Consider the following 24000-nt stretch of genomic DNA (forward strand, 5'->3'; position numbering starts at 1 on the left):
TCTTCAATGTTTTGGACGCTTTGGAAAGGTCTTTTGAATACCTATCCAACGATAGGTCGCATGAGAGATCCGGACAACGTTTTCATGAACATATCTGAGATCCGGCCTCCAAAAAGCGTATAAATAACACTTAAGTGCTTATAACTTTTGATAGATTTGTCAGATCTTCAATGTCTTGGACGCGCTGGAAAGGTCTTTTAAATACCTTTCTGAAAATGTATAGCATGACGGGTTTTCTTACAAAAACCACCCTTTTTACAATCTTCCGGACTTTTGTTAAAATCGTTTTTTAAGCATTACTTTTGAAGTACTTAACTAAACTGCATGATTTTTAATAGCGACTTATGGGACCCCAAGACGGATCGAATGAGGCCAAAACGGACAAAATCGGTTTAGCCAATGTCGAGATAATCGAGTGACAATTTTTTGATCAACATCCCACCACACACACAGACATTTGCTCAGAATTTGATTCTGAGTCGATAGGTATACATGAAGGTGGGCCTAGGAGGTCTAATTGAGAAGTTCATTTTTCGAGTGATTTTATAGCCTTTCCGCAGTAACGTGAGGAAGGCAAAAAGTATTTACACCCCTTGGGCACTATGCACATTTTGTGATGAAACATGTAAAAAATTCAAAAATTGACAGGAACCTAGTACTACGTTTTGTTCAGAAACTCAAGCCAAACATTTTGCTACAAAAAGCTCATGAAAAGATGATTTCTATAAAAAGTTATGTGTGTGTGTGTGTGTGCAACCAACCAAACGGGACCACGCGGTCGCTTCTTACAAATTGAGTTGTTTCCATGTATTTTTTAGATCTACATTCTATACATGCAAATAACTCGCATAGGCATTTGGAAGGTGTTAGCTCTGCCGAGCTTCGGTGACCCATTTCTACGCTGGCTAGCCGAGCGCGAGGTCCCTCAGCTTTTATCGACAAGCCCCGCCCTGAAGAACGTTTGCACCAATCGGGTTCAAACGTTATTTAGAACTTCCGAACCCTTGTCAAATGGACAGGGACCCAGCGCGTATATAGTTTGATAGTAACAGTATTCCAAATTCCAGACGTCGCTCACCAAGCCGTGATGGCCTAGTGGTTAGCATTTTTGCTTACCAATCCAAAGGACGGGGGATCGAACCCCGACTCGAGCGACTTTGATTTTTCGTTCATGTTCAGAGTTTCAAGATTAATATTTCCTATACTTTCTCGTTGGGAGCAGATGGGAATCGAACCCAGTGTCGTGATCGGGGACTTTCTTTTATAATAAAAACACAGATATTTTGCAATTAACAAACAACACGTCTTATTCCACAGAAATTAACCACAAAACTGATTTGACAATCTTCATTCTCTCTTTCGCCAGCCGCGCGCATCTCGTTGTTTTCTCGCTTGTTGTTCTCTCTCGCAGCTCGCTAGCGCGCTCTTGCACTCCATCCGCAATCAGCTAACAAGGCAATATTCATGAAGGTGCGCACTTTTTGTTGCGCTCTTAACTATTATTTATGATTTATATCAATGTTATAATAAATACTCATTTAATAATTTATTACATATTCAATCCTGCAACCCATAATCCCTACACCCAGGACCATTCGCATAGAAAGCGAACACCGTAACCAGTCAGCCACGGCCGCTCCATGATTTCTATAAAAAGTTATATAACAATAACTATTACGAAAATAAAAAAGATGCAAAAAAAGTTTGTACACCTTTCGAAAAATTAAAATAAATAATGTTATTTGTTGAAAAATCACCATAAATCCAGTCTCCCAACTCCAAATAGGCATCCTTGACTGATTAAAAAAATAATTTGGATTGAATATAAAGTTTACGAACTACTTAGTATAAAAGTTTATATAACTCTGGAAATTCTATATAAAACTTATCTAAACTTAATTATAAAATAAAAAAACTTTTAATTCAACTAAATGTCAATATATTATCATAGAATTGCTGAATAAACATTTTGGAGTGTGTATAACACCGTTTTGGGGGTATTTGTAGCGATAGAATAGATTTTTCGTTGGAATTTCGTACCAACCCGGAATTACGTCGTCGGAAAATCCGCCGGCATCCGAACCGGTCCACGATTCACAACCTATGTGGAATCGGAAAGGGCATAAAATTTCCGATCTTTTGATACCCATACATCTAGGTTTTCTTTAAAACCTACGTTTTTAAATACATGAGCAAAAAGTAAGTTTGATCGAAATTCCATACATTTTTGGCAGGTTCACAGAAAAAAAAATCATGGTAATATTACATCTGGGAAGGGGTACATCTTTTATGTCAGAAAAAAGGTGTAATTTTACCTCTGGAAATGTGTAATTTTACCACTTTTCTGTTGTAATGTCACTTTTTCAGTCTAAATTGAGGTAAAATTACATCATAAAAGAGGTAATATTCAACCTTCCAAAATTAAAGCTTCCAAATTTACATTATTTTTTTCTGTGTTGCTCAAGCGAAACCATAACAACGTTACTAAGTACTAAGTAGTTAGTAAACTTTATATTCAATCCAAATTATTTTTTTAATCAGTCAAGGATGCCTATTTGGATTTGGGAGACTGGATTTATGGTGATTTGTCAACAAATAACATTATTTATGTAAATTTTTCGAAAGGTGTACAAACTTTTTTTGCACCTTTGTTTTATTTTCGTAATAGTATTTGTTATATAACTTTTTATAGAAATCATCTTTTCATGAGCTTTTTGTAGCAAAATGTTTGGCATGAGTTTCTGAACAAAACGTAGTTCTAGGTTCCTGTCAAACTTTAATTTTTTTACATGTTTCATCACAAAATGTGCATAGTGCCCAAGGGGTGTAAATACTTTTTTTACATACTGTATATGCAGTTAGACACTTTGGCGTGTTAGTGGGGCTTGGGAATTAGAAAAGTTACTTTTTAATATTTTTAAAATTTGACATTTTTTGAAATACGACAAATTTCTCTATACCTTTTTCACAATTTCAAACAGCTCACAAATACTCACCAATTTATTCACATTCTTTCCCCTAAACTCTACCAACTACCCCACAGCCTCCAAAAGGGCAAACAGACAAATGAACACTAATCAGGGTATTTTTGCGAGGAAAAAAATTTGAATTTGAGAGATAATTCAACATTAATTTGAAGCACCACATCACTAAGGGATGGCTGTGAACCCGTAGCATGCAAATGAGCCAAAATGATGCATTTAATAAAAAAATCAACTATGGTGATCTCATTTATGAATTTCGGTAAAGTCACAGCCTTAAAAAAATGATCATTACATATAACAAGTTATCGATTTCAAGAACTTATCGAAGAAAAAACATAATCAAAACGATTCGAATCAAAATTTCCTTATTATGTATTTTATATATGTTACGAAGAACTTAAATATAAAATCTCGGATTTTTCATTTTAAACCATCAATCGTGCAGCCCACCCCAGAAGTTTTAAAACAGATTACCAAAGTGGTACATAATTCGATTAATCTCTTGATTGATCGCATTTACCGATGGTGATATCCAGAGCTAGGCTGGCAAGAACGAGCCCAGCCCTAACCCTACCTACCACCTACCTTACGGAAACCTTCCGCTGTACTATACGTTTTCTGAAGAGCCCCTGAAGGCACACACACTCTGCACTGTAACACCACTCGGTATACGGTCGTACCCGTCGCTGGGATCAGGCCAAGTCAGGGCTCGCATGACTAGGGCCTCTTAAACAATTTCATATCCTTTCTGCAGTGCCATGTGGGTACAAAGTGCACAACTGGAAACCCTGTGAAGACCATTTTTGTTATTATTTTTAAAGATTTTAAATACTTAAATAAAGAAAATATCTGTTTGCAAAATACACTTCGGGAAATAATAAGAAGGGTTTTCTTGTTTTTTTCTGTTCATTTCTTAAAGATTCCTGGACATGACAGGGTTCAAACGACCGGAAGGTGAATTGTTGAAGAATGCCCACTCACTCCTCAGACACCCTTAGGATCAAGGGTAGAAGCGGGGAGGGGGCCACTTTTCAGGTGCACGAGTGCGGAAAAGATTGGTTGGTGGCACCGTTTGTGGTACGGGGCAAAGTAATACGGTTCCGATTCCGTAATTGATGATATCCGCTTTGTTCTCGGGGCCTCGGGTTTACTTAAGGAAACGTTTTCTGAACTCTCAAACGGCGGGATTCCCGGCAGGTTGGCAAAAGTCCGAAGTGATGCTACAAATGAACTGGAATGAAAAGAGCGGAAGTGGTTGGAGGTTACTATGAACCTAGTTTGCGATTGGAAAAAGTTGAGCATCGGTTTTTATAAAAGACTTTAAGTGGTTTTTTTTTTTACTTGGACGAAACTTTAGCCATGGATTTGGGGTATTCACAGAAGCCATTTTGCATAATACAAAAATACAAAAATACAAAAATACAAAAATACAAAAATACAAAAATACAAAAATACAAAAATACAAAAATACAAAAATACAAAAATACAAAAATACAAAAATACAAAAATACAAAAATACAAAAATACAAAAATACAAAAATACAAAAATACAAAAATACAAAATACAAAAATACAAAAATACAAAAATACAAAATACAAAAATAAAAATACAAAATACAAAATACAAAATACAAAAATACAAAAATACAAAAATACAAAATACAAAATACAAACAAAAATACAAAATACAAAAATACAAAATACAAAAATACAAAAATACAAAATACAAAATACAAAAATACAAAAATACAAAATACAAAATACAAAAATACAAAAATACAAAAATACAAAATACAAAATACAAAAATACAAAATACAAAATACAAAAAAATACAAAAATACAAAAATACAAAAATACAAAAATACAAAAATACAAAAATACAAAAATACAAAAATACAAAAAAAAAAAAAATACAAAAAAAAAAATACAAAAATACAAAAATACAAAATACAAAAACAAAAATACAAAAATACAAAAATACAAAAATACAAAAATACAAAATACAAAAATACAAAATACAAAATACAAAAATACAAAAATACAAAAATACAAAATACAAAATACAAAAATACAAAATACAAAAATACAAAAGTACAAAAATACAAAAATACAAAATACAAAAATACAAAAATACAAAAATACAAAAATACAAAAATACAAAATACAAAAATAAAAAAAAATACAAAATACAAAAATACAAAATACAAAATACAAAATACAAAAATACAAAAATACAAAAATACAAAAATACAAAAATACAAAAATACAAAAATACAAAAATACAAAAATACAAAAATACAAAAATACAAAAATACAAAAATACAAAAATACAAAAATACAAAAACACAAAAACACAAAAATACAAAAATACAAAAATACAAAAATACAAAAATACAAAAAAACAAAAATACAAAAATACAAAATTTCTACAAATTTGATGAACAGGCTATTACAAAAAGAAAGGGTTCTGTTGTTGATCACCCAGATTATTTCCAAGTTGTATGACTTTAGTGACTATTAAGGGAAAAAGATGCAAATTGTTACTAGCATGGGCAAAAGTAGAACTAACTTCATGCCATGATTGAATTATGAATGCATTGGACTAGCGTGAGAAATGAGGAATAACAAACAGTTACGAGAAGCATTAATCGCTTTATGCTTTTCTGTTTGGAATTCCTCCAACGGGAAATCTTCGTCTTTTCAGCTGCTGAACGAGTTATCCGGAAATTTTATTTCACTGCTCTTCATTACGAATGCAAGCCAGAGTGGGTCGGGTTGTTGCTTTTTCCCCAGGTGCACCCAAAGTGGAACGGTTGTGATGCAAATTCTGGGAGGAGCAGCAGCAGCAAAAAAAAAAGCTTGGTGAGGACAAATTGGAAATTTCCTCGCCTTTTTCACTCGATTATTTATTGATGCAGTTTTCAATGGGTGCTGTCGTGAGCAGAGCTGGCTGATGTGCCGCTCTCCCCCCGGAATAGAGCGCAGAAATTCCCGGAATGTGTTAGTGACCAATTTGGCGCAACACAAACAGCATGCACATGAAACTTGTTAGGATGTTATTTACAGCACGCTTGCGTCTCAGGCTAACATTTGAAAAAAAAATATCATAACAATGTAGTCAACAGCATTTTCCCAATTACAAACTGATTCTAAACGAAAGAACTGATACCTTCATCAAGAGCTGTGATTTGATTCATTCCAAGCCATCGTTGCCAAAAGAGACTAAATTGGCATATATTCCAAACCTCCCCCTTTATCTCCCAAAACAACAGCAACAACCTAGGCGGAGTGGTATCGATTCGGATCGAAAACGTGCTCACTCGAGCGACAACGAATCTGTCTTATTTTATTTCGTGATTTCACGAAACAAATCCAAACATTACCGGGGATGATGTTTTTGCTTAATGCTTGGTAAAATAATTCGTACTTTTTTCATTTGTTGCGTCCGTACTTGTGCGTAAATCGAGGGGATTTCTATTGTTTTTTGATATTGAGGAGGAATGATTATAAGGGTGACAAGATTTTTTTGGAAAATCTTAAGAGCGAGTCCACGAGCAAAGCATGCCCATCTCGCATCGACCTCACCAATCTGCCTGAAATTTTCAGGGGTTGTTTGTACATATAAAACTAGCATCTGGCCAAAATATGAGCACTCTAGGTCAACGGAAAGTGGGGCAAATCGGGACACAAAGTTTGAAGGTTCAAAAACGTAAAAAATCTTAAAATTGCTATAACTTAGGCAAAATTCAATTTATTTTCAAAATTCAAAATGCATCTGAAAGGGCTTGAAAAAGGCAACAAAATGCAGGGTAGAACATCCCAATTGGTTAAATGTAAAGGGAGTTGTTGGCAATTTAGTGAAAAAATAGCATAATTTTCAAACTCAAATAAAAAAGTGTTCCATCCAGATATCAACTCGGTACGACCTGCAGCTTGTAGGGGACATCTTAGACTACCATCCGAGACTAAGAACACTTTGGGTAAGGCAGTTTAACATATTAAATAAACACTTTTACTTTTAGTGATTTTTTTGGTTGTAAATTTTTGCTCGGGGGACCCCTTAGATCCTATTTTCTGGTGATAATTTTATCATATTCGTGCTCCTGAGACAATTTCACAATAGAAACATGCATAAAAATGTTTATTTTCATCCATTTAAACCCTTTAAAAAATGAAAGTTTTATAAAAATAAGAAGCTGCCCTTTTTCTGGTGTCATCTAGTATCCTTGGCTTGATTTTCAGACAAGGAACCCCCAGAAAAATTTTGAACCCGATCGGAAAACTTTTTTTCCTAATCATGCTGTTTTCATGGGGAATTGCTGTCTATACATGCAAATAACTCGCATAGGCATTTGGATGGTGTTAGCTCTGCCGAGCTTCGGAGACCCATTTCTACGCTGTCTAGCCGAGCGCGAGGTAACCTCAGCTTGAATCGACAAGCCCCGCCCTGAAGAACGTTAGCATCAATCGGATTCAAACGTTATTTAGAACTTCCGAACCCTTGTCAAATGGACAAAGACCCAGCGTGTATAGCAACAGTATTCCTAATTCCAGTGGTAGCTCACCAAGCCGTCGCTTACTAATCCAACGGACGGGGGATCGAACCCCACCTCGAATGATTTTGATTTTTCGTTCATATTCAGTATTTCAAGTATTTCTAAATCATAAAATTTCTCGTTTGGGAGTAGATGGGCATCGAGCCCAGGACCATTCGCTTACAAAGTGAACAGTGTAACCAAGCCAGCCACGGCCGCTCCAAACTAAAAAATATTTAAATTGTATAAAAACCTTATACTTATAATAAATAACTTTATATCATTGATTAAATAACGTTAAAACTCAATAAATGTGCTAAAAATCACTTCCAATTCATGTTTTGTAAGATTGCCATAAATTCTAAAAAGTTTGATGAAGAAAAATCAAAGTGTCTCATTGTTACCCAAAGGCTTAAGGGGTTACATACATGAGCAGTTCTCTACGGAATCGGTCTTTTTTTCTTTAATTTTAATTTTTGTATTTTTTAATCCGGCTGAAACTTTTTTGGTGCCTTCGGTATGCTCAAAGAAGCCATTTTGCATCATTAGTTTGTCCATATAATTTTCCATACAAATTTGGCAGCTGTCCATACAAAAATGATATGTGAAAATTCAAAAATCTGTATCTTTTGAAGGAATTTTTTGATCGATTTGGTGTCTTCGGCAAAGTTGTAAGTATGGATATGGACTACACTGAAAAAAATGATACACGGTAAAAAAAAATTTGGTGATTTTTAATTTAACTTTTTGTCACTAAAACTTGATTTGCAAAAAAAACACTATTTTTAATTTTTTTTATTTTTTTATATGTTTTAGAGGACATAAAATGCCAACTTTTCAGAAATTTCCAGAATGGGCAAAAAATCTTTGACCGAGTTATGATTTTTTGAATCAATACAGATTTTTTCAAAAAATCGAAATATTGGTCGCAAAAATTTTTCAACTTCATTTTTCGATGTAAAATCGAATTTGCAATCAAAAAGTACTTGAGTGAATTTTTGATAAAGTGCACCGTTTTAAAGTTATAACCATTTTTAGGTAACTTTTTTGAAAATAGCCGCAGTTATTCATTTTTTTAAAATAGTGCCCATGTTTGCCCACTTTTGAATATTTTTGAAAAGCTGAGAAAATTCTCTATATTTTGCTTTTTTGGACTTTGTTGATACGACGCTTAGTTGCTGAGATATTGCCATGCAAAGGTTAAAAAACAGGAAAATTGATGTTTTCTAAGTCTCATCCAAACAACCCACCATTTTCTAATGTCGATATCTCAGCAACTATAGGTCCGATTTACAATGTTAATGCATGAAACATTCGTAAAATTTTCCGATCTCTTCGAAAAAAATATTTTCAAAAATTTAAATTCAAGACTAACATTTCAAATGGCCGTAATATTAAATGTTTGGCCCGTTTGAAATGTTAGTCTTGATTTTAAATTTTTGAAAATATTTTTTCGAAGAGATCGGAAAATTTCACGAATGTTTCATGTGTTAACATTGTAAATTGGACGTATAGTTGCTGAGATATCGACATTAGAAAATGGTGGGTTGTTTGGGTGAGACTTAGAAAACATCAATTTTCCTGTTTTTAACTTTGCATGGCAATATCTCAGCAACTAAGTCGTATCAACAGAGTCCAAAAGCAAAATATAGAAAATTTTCTCAGCTTTTCAAAATATTTTTTCAAAAGTGGGCAAACATGGGCACTAATTTTAAAATGAAAACTGCGACTATTTTCAAAATAGTTACCTAAAAATGGTTATAACGAAAACGGTGCACTATCAAAAATTCACTAAAGATTGCAAATTCGATTTTACATCGAAAATGAAGTTGAAAATTTTGCGACCAATATTTCAATTTTTGAAAAATCTGTATTGATTCAAAAATCATAACTCCCATTCTGAAATTTCTGAAAAGTTGGTCATTCCTCTAAAACATATCAAAAAATAAAAATAGTGTTTTTGCAAATCAAGTTTTAGTGACAAAAGTTAAATAAAAATCGCCAATTTTTCACCGTGTATATTTTTCAGTGTAGTCCATATCCATACCTACAACTTTGCCGAAGACACAAATCGATCAAAAATTCCTTCAAAAGATACAGATTTTGAATTTTCACATATCATTTTGTATGGACAGCTGCGTATGGAAAATGATAAAATAACTTCTTTGGGCATACCGAAGGCACCAAAAAAGTTTCAGCCAGATTAAAAAATACAAAAAAAAATCGAATGACCGAAATCTCAGAGAATTGCTCACATGTAGAAAATAAAAAAAAAAAATCATATTACAGAAAATGTATTGAATCCACTAGAAAGATGATTTTCAATCACTCCTGAAAGTTTCATGAAGATATCTAGATTTTTTTTAAAAGGTCCAATAAACCAAATTTCCAGTTTTTGCTTTTTCGGTGTTATTGAAACCGCCTTGAGTCAGGGGTATTATATTATATTACATTGAGTTAGAGACGATTTAACTTTAAAATTTTGCCATGCGCAAAGCGGAATGTCAAACTTGCTGAGCATTTTTCTCGAAACACCGAGTTGATTTACTGGTGCCGCGATATCTCGAGATGGGATGGACCAAATTGGCTAAAATTTGGGATGAAAACTCTCAAGATATATCGCGTGTGCATGACAAAGCCCGATTTTGAAATTTCGCTACAAATACAAAAATAAAAAACTAACGATTTTTTATATGAAAAACACATAAATATTTTTACCTTTTTTATATTTTTATGGAAATCGGCTTCCTTTTTTAAAAAGAAAATGGAACAATGGATTCTAATTAATTTGAAGAAATATTAGTCTTGATTTTAAGTGTCCACGTGGTTTATGGATGGCCCAAAAACGATTTCTTTGACTAAAAGAAATGGAAAAAAAACAAAAATAATAACGATATGTCGGCAATTAATAATTTATTTTTTTAAGTTCATGCCCAATTTTGAGATCGGAATTTTGAGATTGAATTGCTTTTTTCGTTGCAATCATGGTAACTATCAACTAATTTCTTGAAATTTGGAATTGCTTAAAATATTTAAAATTTAACCAGTACAATATATTACTGCATCACACATAAACTTCCTCATGCTAGGCTTCAACAATACCTAGAATTTGAGTCCGTTTCACGCTTGAATAATCAATTGACCTTTGAAGATGCTTTGAGCTTCTGAGAAGGATGGTTGTTTTGGATAAACTGATTGTGTTTCTAAGATTAATTCTTCATGTCTAGCTCTTCGAGCTTGACCTTCTTCAGAGATTGTGATACACTTCCATCAACGAATGAGTTGATTTAATATTACGAACAGTCTTTGTTATTATTTTAAACTATTTCAAACAGCTGATCAATTTCTACTGTTAACTTTTCCCCACTCAAAATCCCTTTTCCCCGCTCTTCATCGTTAGAGTTCCAACCGCCAATTCAGGTGCCCAAGTACCATGAAAAATCGAGAGGTGAAAGCGAACGCAGCAAGTTTTCCCGGCGAGCACTCTCGTAATTATGCCTATTGAGCAGAAGTTTTCCCGGATAAACCTCGCGCGTCAAGTGGGGGAAAAAGTTATTTTACTCTTCTCTCCCCCCCCCCCCCCCCTCCTTTCGCACCGGGGATCTGGAGTGTTGCTCTTGTTATCACGTCATTTTGCGCGGGGCTCTTAACTTCTCGCTCAACCGCAACTGAATGTGGGTTCTGGGAAATGTAGCTTCTATTATTTTATGAAAAAAAAATCTGCTCTTGTTTTAACAGACACAAACAAACAAAAATGATAAAAAAAATCCACGAAGTTGAAAAAGGAGCAAAAATTGGTACAGTTACCTCATGAGTTTGCACATGATGAAAACGTGACCTGAAGAGGCCAAACGAAATCAGAGCGCAAGTGTCAAGAGCCATAAATCACAAAATTTACGATGTATATTTTGTTACGGAAAGGGGCGGAATGTGGGGCCAATTTGGAATTGATTTACACAAACACACATACGACTTTTAGCCCAAAACTGAACCGTTATGCAAATTTCCAATAAATATCCCCATTTGAGCCGTCATAACTTTCACAGCTGTTTCCCTCGATTTATTCCTGTTCTTTTTTCTCTGCTTCTTTTTTTTTTTGCAGTTTTGTAAAAAGTTTCGCGTAGGTGAACGATGCTGTGAATTTGAGTGCTTAGACCCGCCCGGTGAGGACGAGATGTATCAGGTAAGCACATGGAAGTATACTTTAAGCAAAAATCTTAAATTGTCAGGAAAAGAATTTATAAACTGTAATTTGAAAACTTTCTCTTTGGAAGCACCTACAGCTACATTAAATAATCGATAAGAGAGGATTTTAAAATGTTCCATAAACGACATTTTTCAAATTCAGCTACGAGTTTTCATTTCCCTCCACCCAAATCGCATTACCAAACAATCGAATTGCCACTCAATTTTCATTACTTGTTATATTCAATTAGTATCATTCCATTGTATGCGATCCAGACCTCAATTCAATTACAATAGCACCAGAATCGATTCCATTTCTGCCAGAATCAATATGTCATGGGAAAGTTTCCGAAATAAATTTGGAAACGACCCAACCACGTCAAGATACCCATCCACCCCGATCCAGGGGATGTCAAAAACAATCAACGGATTTCGCTCCTTTTTTCCAAATGATTTCGTCAATTTTAGTATCGGGGCAGCACCACCGACGACGACGAAAGCTGCTAAAATTCGATAATATTCCCACGTGGGATTGCACGCCGTGTGGGAACATTGATTTTTCATCCGGAGTGGCGCTTCCGGTGGCATAATTCAATCTTGCCATGTTTGAAAATCACAGCCACTAGAGATACACACTCCTTTTAAGTGAGCTCTGATTGAACCGCTGATGGTGTTATTTCTGTTTTTCAATTTTATTTGTTTGTACACAGATTATAATCAAATTTGGGGTTGGTTGGTGCAATCACGTACATGATTTTTTTTTGAAATTTATCACAATGTTGTTCAGTGGAGAAATAAATTACTTTTTTTATTTTAAGGGGTCGCTAGAAACTAAAAACTAAAAACTAAAAACTAAAAACTAAAAACTAAAAACTAAAAACTAAAAACTAAAAACTAAAAACTAAAAACTAAAAACTAAAAACTAAAAACTAAAAACTAAAAACTAAAAACTAAAAACTAAAAACTAAAAACTAAAAACTAAAAACTAAAAACTAAAAACTAAAAACTAAAAACTAAAAACTAAAAACTAAAAACTAAAACTAAAAACTAAAAACTAAAAACTAAAAACTAAAAACTAAAAACTAAAAACTAAAACTAAAAACTAAAATTAAAAACTAAAAACTAAAAACTAAAAACTAAAACCTAAAAACTAAAAACTAAAAACTAAAAACTAAAAACTAAAAACTTAAAACTAAAAACTAAAAACTAAAAACTAAAAACTAAAAACTAAAAACTAAAAACTAAAAACTAAAAACTAAAAACTAAAAACTAAAAACTAAAAACTAAAAACTAAAAACTAAAAACTAAAAACTAAAAACTAAAAACTAAAAACTAAAAACTAAAAACTAAAAACTAAAACTAAAAACTAAAAACTAAAAACTAAAAACTAAAAACTAAAAACTAAAAACTAAAAACTAAAAACTAAAAACTAAAAACTAAAAACTAAAACTAAAAACTAAAAACTAAAAACTAAAAACTAAAAACTAAAAACTAAAAACTAAAAACTAAAAACTAAAAACTAAAAACTAAAAACTAAAAACTAAAAACTAAAAACTAAAAACTAAAAACTAAAAACTAAAAACTAAAAACTAAAAACTAAAAACTAAAAACTAAAAACTAAAAACTAAAAACTTAAAGCATGAGCATGAGCATGAGCATGAGCATGGTTGACTGCCAATGAGCTGCTACTCCGTTATTGACGGATCAGCTGAAGTTACACAATGAACCAACAGATGATTAGTGGGAGCTAATCATCCTCACTGTATAACCCCTGAAGATCTCTGCTTCAAGTCAATACCGGCGCCCCCCCAAGGAGATGCAGTTCAACAAAGGTAGGAATGTTAGTCCGATAGTTGAAGTTGCAGACTCATCAGACACAGAGTTTGTCGCTCTATACCTGTTGACACCGCATGAGACCGTTGAATCCACAGCATCTCCTTCAAGCATCACGGGAAGTGGGGAATTGTGTTAGTAGGGGAGGAAAGGGAAGGTCAGGATTCATCTTGGTAGATGATATGACCAGAAAGTGAAACATAATCGTTGCCTTCCGAGCTACGACGCTATAAGAAGGACTTTTCACATCTTACCGCCGGCGTGCCATCCGAGCAACGATGCTATGGGAAGGACTTTCAAAATTAAATGTTATTGTATTTATCGATTTATTCGGCGACGTGCAATTTTAAATAGATCAGGGAAACATAATCGTTGCCTTCTGAGCTACGACGCTATGAGAAGGACTTATCAATTCCTCAATCGCGATTTTTCACATCTACCGCCGTCGTGCCATCCGAGCAACGATGCTATGGGAAGGACTTTCAAAATTAAATGTTATTGTATTTATCGATTTATTCGGCGACGTGCAATTTTAAATAGATCAGGGAAACATAATCGTTGCCTTCCGAGCTGATGGCCCAACTTCCAAGGCCTTGACCCGAACTTCTTTTCAATGATTCCAGAATCTTCCACCACTTTCTCGCGGATTCTCGCGCGCGACGTCACACACCGATCCCCCCGACGAACACCACACGACTGATGGCCCAACTTCCAAGGCCTCGACACGAACTTCTTTTCAATGATTCCAGAATCTTTCACCACTTTCTCGCGGATTCTCGCGCGCGACGTCACACACCGATCCCCCCGACGAACACCACACGACTGATGGCCCAACTTCCAAGGCCTTGACCCGAACTTCTTTTCAATGATTCCAGAATCTTTCACCACTTTCTCGCGGATTCTCGCGCGCGACGTCACACACCGATCCCCCCGACGAACACCACACGACTGATGGCCCAACTTCCAAGGCCTTGACCCGAACTTCTTTTCAATGATTCCAGAATCTTTCACCACTTTCTCGCGGATTCTCGCGCGCGACGTCACACACCGATCCCCCCGACGAACACCACACGACTGATGGCCCAACTTCCAAGGCCTCGACACGAACTTCTTTTCAATGATTCCAGAATCTTTCACCACTTTCTCGCGGATTCTCGCGCGCGACGTCACACACCGATCCCCCCGACGAACACCACACGACTGATGGCCCAACTTCCAAGGCCTCGACACGAACTTCTTTTCAATGATTCCAGAATCTTTCACCACTTTCTCGCGGATTCTCGCGCGCGACGTCACACACCGATCCCCCCGACGAACACCACACGACTGATGGCCCAACTTCCAAGGCCTTGACCCGAACTTCTTTTCAATGATTCCAGAATCTTTCACCACTTTCTCGCGGATTCTCGCGCGCGACGTCACACACCGATCCCCCCGACGAACACCACACGACTCAAAAACTAAAAACTAAAAACTAAAAACTAAAAACTAAAAACTAAAAACTAAAAACTAAAAACTAAAAACTAAAAACTAAAAACTAAAAACTAAAAACTAAAAACTAAAAATTTGAAATAACAAGCCATGTTAACATTCGAATGAAAAAAGTGCTTTAACCCATTCAGGCCTGAATTTTCAAAAAAAAAAAATTTACTTAATGATGGGAAAATGATTCTTATGACCATACGAAAATTATAGGCTGGTTTTGTAAATTTTGATATTTGAGTCATATATGACCCATCAGGCCTGAAAGGGTTAAAGTGCATTTTACACCTACCCAGTTGTGTTGCAAGCATTAGTTTTCAAAATATCCAAGTGTTGGAGAGTTTTTTTGTTCACCAAATTTTTTTTGCGGTGCTATGCATTGGAGTTCCACAAAAATTGAAATTATTTTTTATTGAATCCAGACATGCTAAATATGAAATTAAATGCAGGAAAATGCATTTCTAATTGTTTTTAGTTGGTTAGATTTATAATTCCTTTAAAATTTTGAAGCCTTTTGAAAAAAAAAGTTTTGCCCCCTGATTTTTAAAAACGATTTTAAAGGTGGGGAATGACATAAACTTTGAAAAATATTTGCAACGGCCTTGTTCGAGTTTGAAAATAACTTATATTTTGAAAATGCTCAAATATTTCTGAAAAATACGTTATTTCAAAAATATGTAATTTAAAAAAAGGCTTATACAAATATTTTTAATATGCTTTGGCAAAGTTTTCCTTCAAAATTTGCCCAAAAAATTAGGAAGGAAAAAATAATTCAAATTTCTATGGAAATTGAAGTGCAATCAGCTGAATTCACTTCAAAATGCATTCCCCTGTGTTTTGAATAATTTTTAGCATGTTTGGGTTTATTAAAAATTCATTGATTGGATTTCAAAACACTTTTCAATGTTCAAAATATGGCTTGTTATTCCAATTTAGATTTTTTTGCCCCCCAAACTGCAACGAAATCTTTAAATCATTTAGAGGCTTGGTAGAGGAAGTTTTCAATAAAAATCCACTTGGGCCACTGAGACAGGAATGCCTTATAAAAACAATACAAAGTTATGAAATCTGATGGATTATTTCACTTTTAGTAGCTTCACAAATCACGTTTAATGACACATTAATTAATTTTTTGGTTGTTTTAAAGCTTATTTTAAAAAAAGTGTCTTTATTCAACATTTTAAAACTATTTTCAAAACATTTTTGTTTTGGTGAGTGAATATTTTTATATAAGTGGTCTAACTTATTGGAAACTATGTTGAAAAGTCTTCAGGTCTTAAGTCGTTCTACAATAATTTCAGCAATTAAACAAAATGTTTGAATTTAATGGGTAATTTTTGGGTCCTCTATTCCATTTAAAATAATGTAAACACTTGGCACATCACAACTGAGTGTAGAATAAATGTTGATAATTCAAAAAAATATCGTTAAAATAATTTTGAAAATCATCGGTATGAAAGAATAGAATATTTAATTTTAAATTAGTTAGTATTTACTACTGCTTTTGCTTTTTTAATGTTGTTAACTATTCTTGTTCCACTCGTTCCAGGCTCGCCTCCGGAAGCGCGCGGAAATCCTAGCTGGCAACAGTGCCAACCATCCGCTGAAGACGTCCGCCAGCAGGGTGCTGGGCGCCACGGCCACTGCCCTGGCCATCACGCTGTCCACTAGCTTAAGGCACCGCCTGCCCTCCTCCTAGCTCTCTCCCAAGTCGTAAGCATTGTGTTATTTTTGCGTTTTATTTTTATCTATTTTCGGTTTGTTTGTTTCTGTCGACGCTAGTCGATAGCTAAAACTACTACTAAGGTGAATGCAAAACCATAAAACTACCCAAAATCAGTTACTAGCAAAAGAAAACGAAAAAAAAAACTAACAAGAAAACTAAACCAAAAATTGCAAGAAACTAGTACTAGAAGGTCGGAGCGGCAGATTAAGAGCAACCAATTTTTAACGATAATAATTAAAGTTAAGATTTATACACATTGAGCAAAACTGCAAAAATGATCCCAATTAGCAAACTTAATAGAACGCAAGCGAGGGCAAACAGCTGATAGGAGGGCTCTTTTTTGTAAATCTACTGAACTAACATTCAATAGCGCGCAGTAGTTTGAGCAAAACTTTTCCAACAATCTTACCAATCGGTTGAGTTTGCCGAACTCTAGCGAAACTAAGGTTAATCAATTTCAGTCAAAAGTTAAAATTATACAGAGCAAACGAGAAAGAGTTGATTTCTTTCCCCCATCCCCGGAACTCTAGAGCCGGTCTTTTCGCCTTCAAAACTCAACCGTTTTTTACGACTTTTTCTTCCTAGAAGCCCAAAAACACTTCACGTAGAAATACTTTAAAGCAACACTCACTCAACAACCAGCAGTTACCAGCAAAAGCAAAAACAGCAGCTTGTACGACTTCATGAAAATGATGGACAAGACGCGCACACTCCTGGAATGAGCGCCAGCGAAGAAAGTTACGACGAGCAAACACAAGTTTCAAGTTACTATACCATTAGAATAGAGGGAAAAGAAAAACAAGTTTTAAGATAATTTTCCACTGAGATCGAGGATTGGACAGCAGGGGGGGGGGGGTCTTTTGCGAAGAAAGCCAGCTTAGTCCGGTCACAGACAACAGACGCGCAAGGAAGTGAAAGTTGAACAGTTGTTTCTACTGGCATTACTCGGTTGCACAACGGTTTACTGCAACTGCAGTGAAACAAATTTAAGTGTGCGTTTAAGATTGGACGTCTGTTATCTGTGGTCCAGTGGTGGTGGTGGTAGCCTGATGAAGTTTTATTGATTTTTCCAGTTAGCAAGGGGAAAGGGGAAGCAAAAAAAACAAGTAAACTCATTCAAGATAAACGAGCGATTGATAGTTGGAACAGTGTGACAAGTTGGGCTGAGACCGGCAGCAGCAAAGGGAAATGGAAAGACAACTTTTCATTGGCAAGAAACTCCGGATTGGATACATTTTTGGGTAGGGAAAGGGTTGGCAAAAGTTTTCGATTTCTCATTCGGTCATGGTCGATCGATACGATGGAGTTTCGTTTGGATTGAATTGAAATTCAGATAAAGTTGTTTGTGCTTTAGAGCAGTGAATCAACTGTTAAGCATTGAATTTTTAATTTAATGAACTAGTTTGAAATACGTTATTTCGTAGACAAACAAACGACAGACAAACACAAAGAATAAGACTTAAAATTAATTTGAACACTGATCTTTACGAAGTTAGTGGATATTGCCTTCCTAAGTCATTTCCAAATTCACAATAAGGGTCTTAAAAATTTTGAAAACTGGCACTATTATCCTCAGAGAACCACCTTGGCATTGGAGTGTCCAAATTAAATGAACATTAAGATGACAAAAACAATCCACAGTGCCGATTTCGCCCAACATCGGACTTATTTAATCGCGGCTGGTTCCCGTGCATGAAAAACAGTGTCTCTTATCTAAAAACGTTACTTAATCCACCTTCAGGTGGTTGATGCCTTCCTTTCATTTATTGAGTGATTGGAAACCCCCTAAAGTGTCCACATGGTTTATGAATCTCCCCTAACGTGATCGCAGCACCTAAGAGGTCCTAATAAAAATAAGTGACGAGTAAAACAAACAGACTACCTACAGACTTTTTGTCAACATTATACAGACAACGCCTTTGAGGAAAATGGCATCCCTCTTCACGGCTTTTTCGTGGCGATCAGACCCGACCATTTGAGGTTATGTCAATTCAGACCATTTTTTAAACTGCTTTTAATTTTTGATCTTGAAAATTCTTAATCCACAAGATAGGTCATTTCAGAACTTATCTAAAAATATATAATATGGCAGGTTTTCATGCAAAAACCACCCTTTTTTGCAAATTGTTAAATTTATATGCAGCAGTTTTTAAAAATAACTTTTGATGTGCTTTGCTAAATCTTATAAATTTCAATAGGGACTTATGGGACCTCAAGACGAATCGAATGAAGCCAATACGGTCAAAATCGGCTCAGTCAGTGACGAGATATTCCAGTGACATTGATTTGGTACACATGTCTACATACAGCCAAACACACATACATTTGCTCAGCTGGTGATTCTGAATCGATATGTATAAATGACAATGGCAAAGGGTCTACTTTGCCCCGATTTCCCGTTTGTCAACATCTTTCTTTCTGTATTTAGAAAGGAGGCTTAATGAGGCCATCCAAAATACACTTAACTTATGTGAAAATGTACCCCGCAAAAATCATGTAGGGCCCATTCAACCACAATTCCGCTATAAAAGCAATTTTGGACGTTTTCATATGTTAGGTCAATTTCTAACAATGTGACAATATTTTAATCAGAAAGATTAGACAATTTTTCATTGATTGACTTTGTGCACTTGACAGATTGACACATGAAGCAGTTATCAAATCTATGTTTTCATTATATTTGTTATGTTTTTCTAGCTTTTATCATAGAATTAGCTCAAAAATGTTAATTGTTGACAAGCTACACAATCTGAACAAGGACAGCAGTCTTTAGATAATGTGATCTTTGATGTGCTTTGGAATTTAAAAAAGGCACAATTTTTAATATGACTACAAAAGCTTAAACAATCTCATTGAAACTGTCTAAAACAATAGGACATAAAATTATACCAGACAATGTAACACTTCGGATAAGTATAGAATTTCATGTTTTATATTTAAAACATATTTTAAAAATTATCTTCAAGTCACTACCGTTCACTGGGGATAATCGGGACTGCAGTCTGAGTAGTTACAGGAGATTTTGAGCAATACATTTGGAAATCGGTGTACTAATTGTTTTGTTCTATTCCTGTTGTAACCGAAATCAATCAAAACAATCAGAACCTTAAACCAAAAAAAAGCTTAAACAGCTATCTTAATTCGTTAAATTTGTCCTGATTTGCTCCAGATGCCGGTTTCTGATGAATAGTTATTTTTTTTTAATGTCATACTTTTTTCAAATTCAAAGTCATAAATATGTGTGAAAATAACAAATCTTTAAAAAAAAATATACAAAATATTTAAGGCACAAAGCATTTTGAGGATCTGTAAACTAAAATTTTAACAATTTTTCCTAATAAGCCAAATTAATCCTGATATATGCCGAATACAAATTTTAATGCTTTGAAATTCTTATCGATTACTAAATATTCAACTGTTGGGATCGTAGTAATCGGTGCGTGCGGGCGTGAAATTTTTTTGCTGCAACATGTTTTTTTTCGAATTTAAAATTAACCTTCCAGGAAAATTTTGGAAAATTAAAGTGTCTAAACCAGATATTAGATCCGTATTTTGCCTTTTCTGACAGTTGGTTGTAATGTCATCATCCGCGGAAAACTTTGTGAGGTGTAAGCTGCCAAAGCGAAGAACTGGACATTTCTGCAGAAAGAGTGAAGTCTTCCGAGTGTTGGTCCAGAAGGGATTTCTACTTTCTTTTCGTATGGATATCGTTGAAGACGTCGGGAAGCTGTTCCAAGGAAATTGGAATGTTGGGTTCCGATCCCTACGAAATCTACCAAGCCGATGGATCGGAATTTTGCTTGTGAAGGAGGTTTATTATGGATCGTTGAATCTGAATCTTGATTTGGTGAGATCTATCCATTTTATCTATCATTATTTGATAGAATATTTTTTTCCCTTATTTTATATAATATTCTATTGATCAAATGATATATCCATATTATCCCTTTCCCACCTTCCATTTTTCCTATCCTCATTTCCTCCCCCAAATCTAAATTTCTAGACCAAAATTTGTTTTGTTTTCAATTTCGGGTATTCCCGGGACAAATTAAAAAATAAGGGATTCGGGAATTTCTGGTATTGGAAAAAACCCGGGATTTTTGTCCCGGGAATTCCCGCGATGGACAACATGCATACAAACGTTTTTTTATTCATTTAAACCCTTTAAAAATCAAAGTTGAAACAAATATTCGAATCACATTTATTGAAAATCAAGTTCGTTTCCAAAAAAGTAAAGTACACATGAATTGAACCTATTTTCAGACACCAACTTTGTCCACCAAAAATTGCGTCTTTCATTTACAAATAAATAGAACCCAAAAAAGCAAAGATCATAGGCTGAAGTTAAAAAATCAGATTTTCTCCCGGTTTCGCGGGTGGCTTGTCAAAAAAAAACAGATTTTTTCCAAAAAAAAACCGTAACTCAGAATCCAGTAGATTGAACCCCACCGTTTTGGATATGTTATGCAATTTTATCCAATTAATTTGGTAAACATATTCTCAAACATAGGCTTTGTGGTAGAATATTTGGCTATATTCTGGAACCTTCTGACTATTTTTCTTTATAAGCCTAACTGATCACCTTTCAATTGCGTCGAAGAGAGCTCAAATCAATTGATTTTCGGAATGATGTTTTTTAAATGTGTTTTTTTGTGAAATAGATGCAAATGGCAACTATCCGGACCACCCTAATACGACGTAGGTCACCCTATGGGCCAAACAAAAAATTACGGGTCTTGTTATTTTTTGAAACCACCACATCAATGTTGGGCCCAATTGGACCACTTCTTTTTCGAATCGTGCTCTTTTTGGGGATTCGCTTTATAATTAGTAATAGAGGTCTTCTCTAAAGAAGAATTATTTTCATGAAAGTACCACGTGAATGTGAGGAAGGACACCAAAAATTGTTAGTAGTTATTACAAGTTGAATTCGTAACATTTTTGTGCAAAGCTTCATATACAATTTAATGATGTTTTGAATGATTTTGAACATTGTTTTTTTTTTCTCCTCACTTTCGCTTCAAACTCAATTGTTCCAAGCAGCTAAACATCAATCTAAAATCTAAATAAAGTTTCTTCAAAAGACAGATAAAACACTATTTCACTTGCCCAGTATCGTCCATTTCCATGCTCGTTAGAACGCCCACAGAACGTTAGGTTTCTGCTTCCCAGAAGAGGTTCCGGAGGTCGTAATTGCAGCCTTGATTGCCGACTTGGGTGGTCCAACCACACCGATTCTCATTAAAGTAATCCACAACCGTGGGTGGAAGGGGTTGCAAATGATGCAAATTTAACCTTGCGTAACGAGGCGCTTTTGAAGAGAAACACCCTTGCGTGGGATCCTTCGAAATGAGCACAATTGCTTTCGGTTCATCACCCCTTTAATGTTTTGTAATTGAGTTTTTTTTTTGTCTTATCATTAATCATTTTTGTTAGTTAAAACACATATTTCAACTTAAAAAAAATAGTTATTGCCACCCTGAATGCATTGAGTTGAAGACAGCCTGATTGGTTTTAAATGCCAATACTGAGAGAACGATTACGATGCGGTGATGGATCTTGAAAAGTTGATTGTGGAGGATGAACCTAGCCCCGACAGCAATGATGGATCGATCGATGTGGGCCAATGAGCTTTTATCGCAGCCAGTGAGGGAAGGGAGAGGAGTGCAAACTTAACACCACTTGAGCTGATTTAGCTGCACCATTTATCAGCTCTTTTCGTGGGGGTTGTGTAAATATTTAATATTATTCAAGAGGGTTACTTTCTTCAGCTGCGAGCTTTTGACTTTATTTTGCGAAATTATTAACAGATTTGAGCATATCGGTGGATTTGCATTTCGTGCTGCTTCAATAGTCAACCGAACCCCTTCCAAAAAGGTCAAATTTCAACCGCAAAGCACTCACGACCAGTAGAAGACCAGTTTCAGCAAAAAACCACTGCCCAAAACATCACTTTGCGGCTTTTCCTGCTGCTACATAGAGCCGTTTGCCTTCAAAGAGCATCGGGTCAATCTCCTGGGCAGCCCATTCCCAGTGAATTATTGAATTGAACCCCGGGAACGGGAAATGGATTACTGCCGATTGGCTGCGTATCTTGCCGATGTACAGCTGGGCAACAGCTGGAGCAAGCACATGAGGGAAATCGATTTCTTCTCTTGGGCGAGCCAAAAATATTATGCCATCGATGGTTTTTTGGAACGAAGAGTGAACATATCACTATAGGTTTACAAAGTTTCGTGATTTGATATCTTCCTAGATATGTATTTTTATTATTTATGCAAAGATTTTTACACTTTTCAAATTATTTTCTGGTTGTAATAATTAATAATAATTTAAAAATAACGCATGGCGTGGCTGGAATGAAATATTATAAACCGAGATACCCCATCGGATATTTATACGTAGAAAGTTGTGTTTTGCCGGCCTGGATCAGAATCCATAAATTTATATAAAAATATTCTATTTATATAAAAATATTCATATTTATATAAAATATTCTAAAATTACGTTTTTAAAATTTAAGGGTATTATATTTTTGGTACAGATTTTTAATTGATCTGGCCTTATAGGTGGATCGGTCTCAAAAAAATATTTTTTATTGTAAATTTGTAGAGAAATCTCTCACCTTTACTACGCTGTTTAAGGTTTGTAAATCCTTTTTGATTATCAAGAGATATTCTGGGAGTTCTGGGAGAAATTCTAAACACCCAAAGTCATTCAAATTTAAAGTTGAAAAACTTGTAGTATTTTTTTTATGCTGGCACGTTTCTTTTACCAAGCTAGCACAAACTTAACAAAAACTATCATTTTAATAAAAACAACAGTTTTACCGACGACGGTCATCGGTTTTACAATGTTTGTGAATATAATTAAACTCATTTTTTCGACCTGAATTATTTTAAATTGATTCTGACCTTGTTCTAGCATGGTCTTGTTGCTCGATTGGATCCCCGATTTGACAGTTCGATTGGAAAACTGAGAGTAACATTTTGATTCTCCATACAGGCTCTCTACTAAAGAGCGTTTTAAAAGTGAGAGATTTCTCTTCAAATTTGTTATGAAAAAGATTGATCCACCTATAAGGCTTTCTAGTCAGAAATTTACCAACACATTCAAAGTATGTTTACATGACAGCTGGACGTTTGTTTGCATCAGGTTTCCTATCTCTTTCAAGCAAAAATTTTTTGTCAGGCGACTTCTAGCTGTTTTTTTTGACTGACTGCCCGATATGTCAGCCAACATACTTCGCAGGGC

At 34.9% G+C, this 24000-nt stretch overlaps 1 protein-coding gene across 1 annotated transcript in view; it reads left to right on the forward strand.

Moving 5' to 3' along the window:
• LOC6046215 (integral membrane protein DGCR2/IDD) overlaps positions 1 to 24000 on the forward strand; it is a 153964-nt gene that overhangs the window by 93889 nt on the left and 36075 nt on the right. Inside the window, exons 4-5 of the mRNA XM_038266318.1 lie at positions 11623 to 11703; positions 16570 to 16733. Coding sequence (XP_038122246.1) covers positions 11623 to 11703; positions 16570 to 16719 — 231 coding nt within the window. The 3' untranslated portion in view covers positions 16720 to 16733. The remainder of the gene's footprint in view (positions 1 to 11622; positions 11704 to 16569; positions 16734 to 24000) is intronic.

Source organism: Culex quinquefasciatus, chromosome 3 (assembly GCF_015732765.1).
Source record: "Culex quinquefasciatus strain JHB chromosome 3, VPISU_Cqui_1.0_pri_paternal, whole genome shotgun sequence".
Classification (NCBI taxonomy): domain Eukaryota; kingdom Metazoa; phylum Arthropoda; class Insecta; order Diptera; family Culicidae; genus Culex; species Culex quinquefasciatus.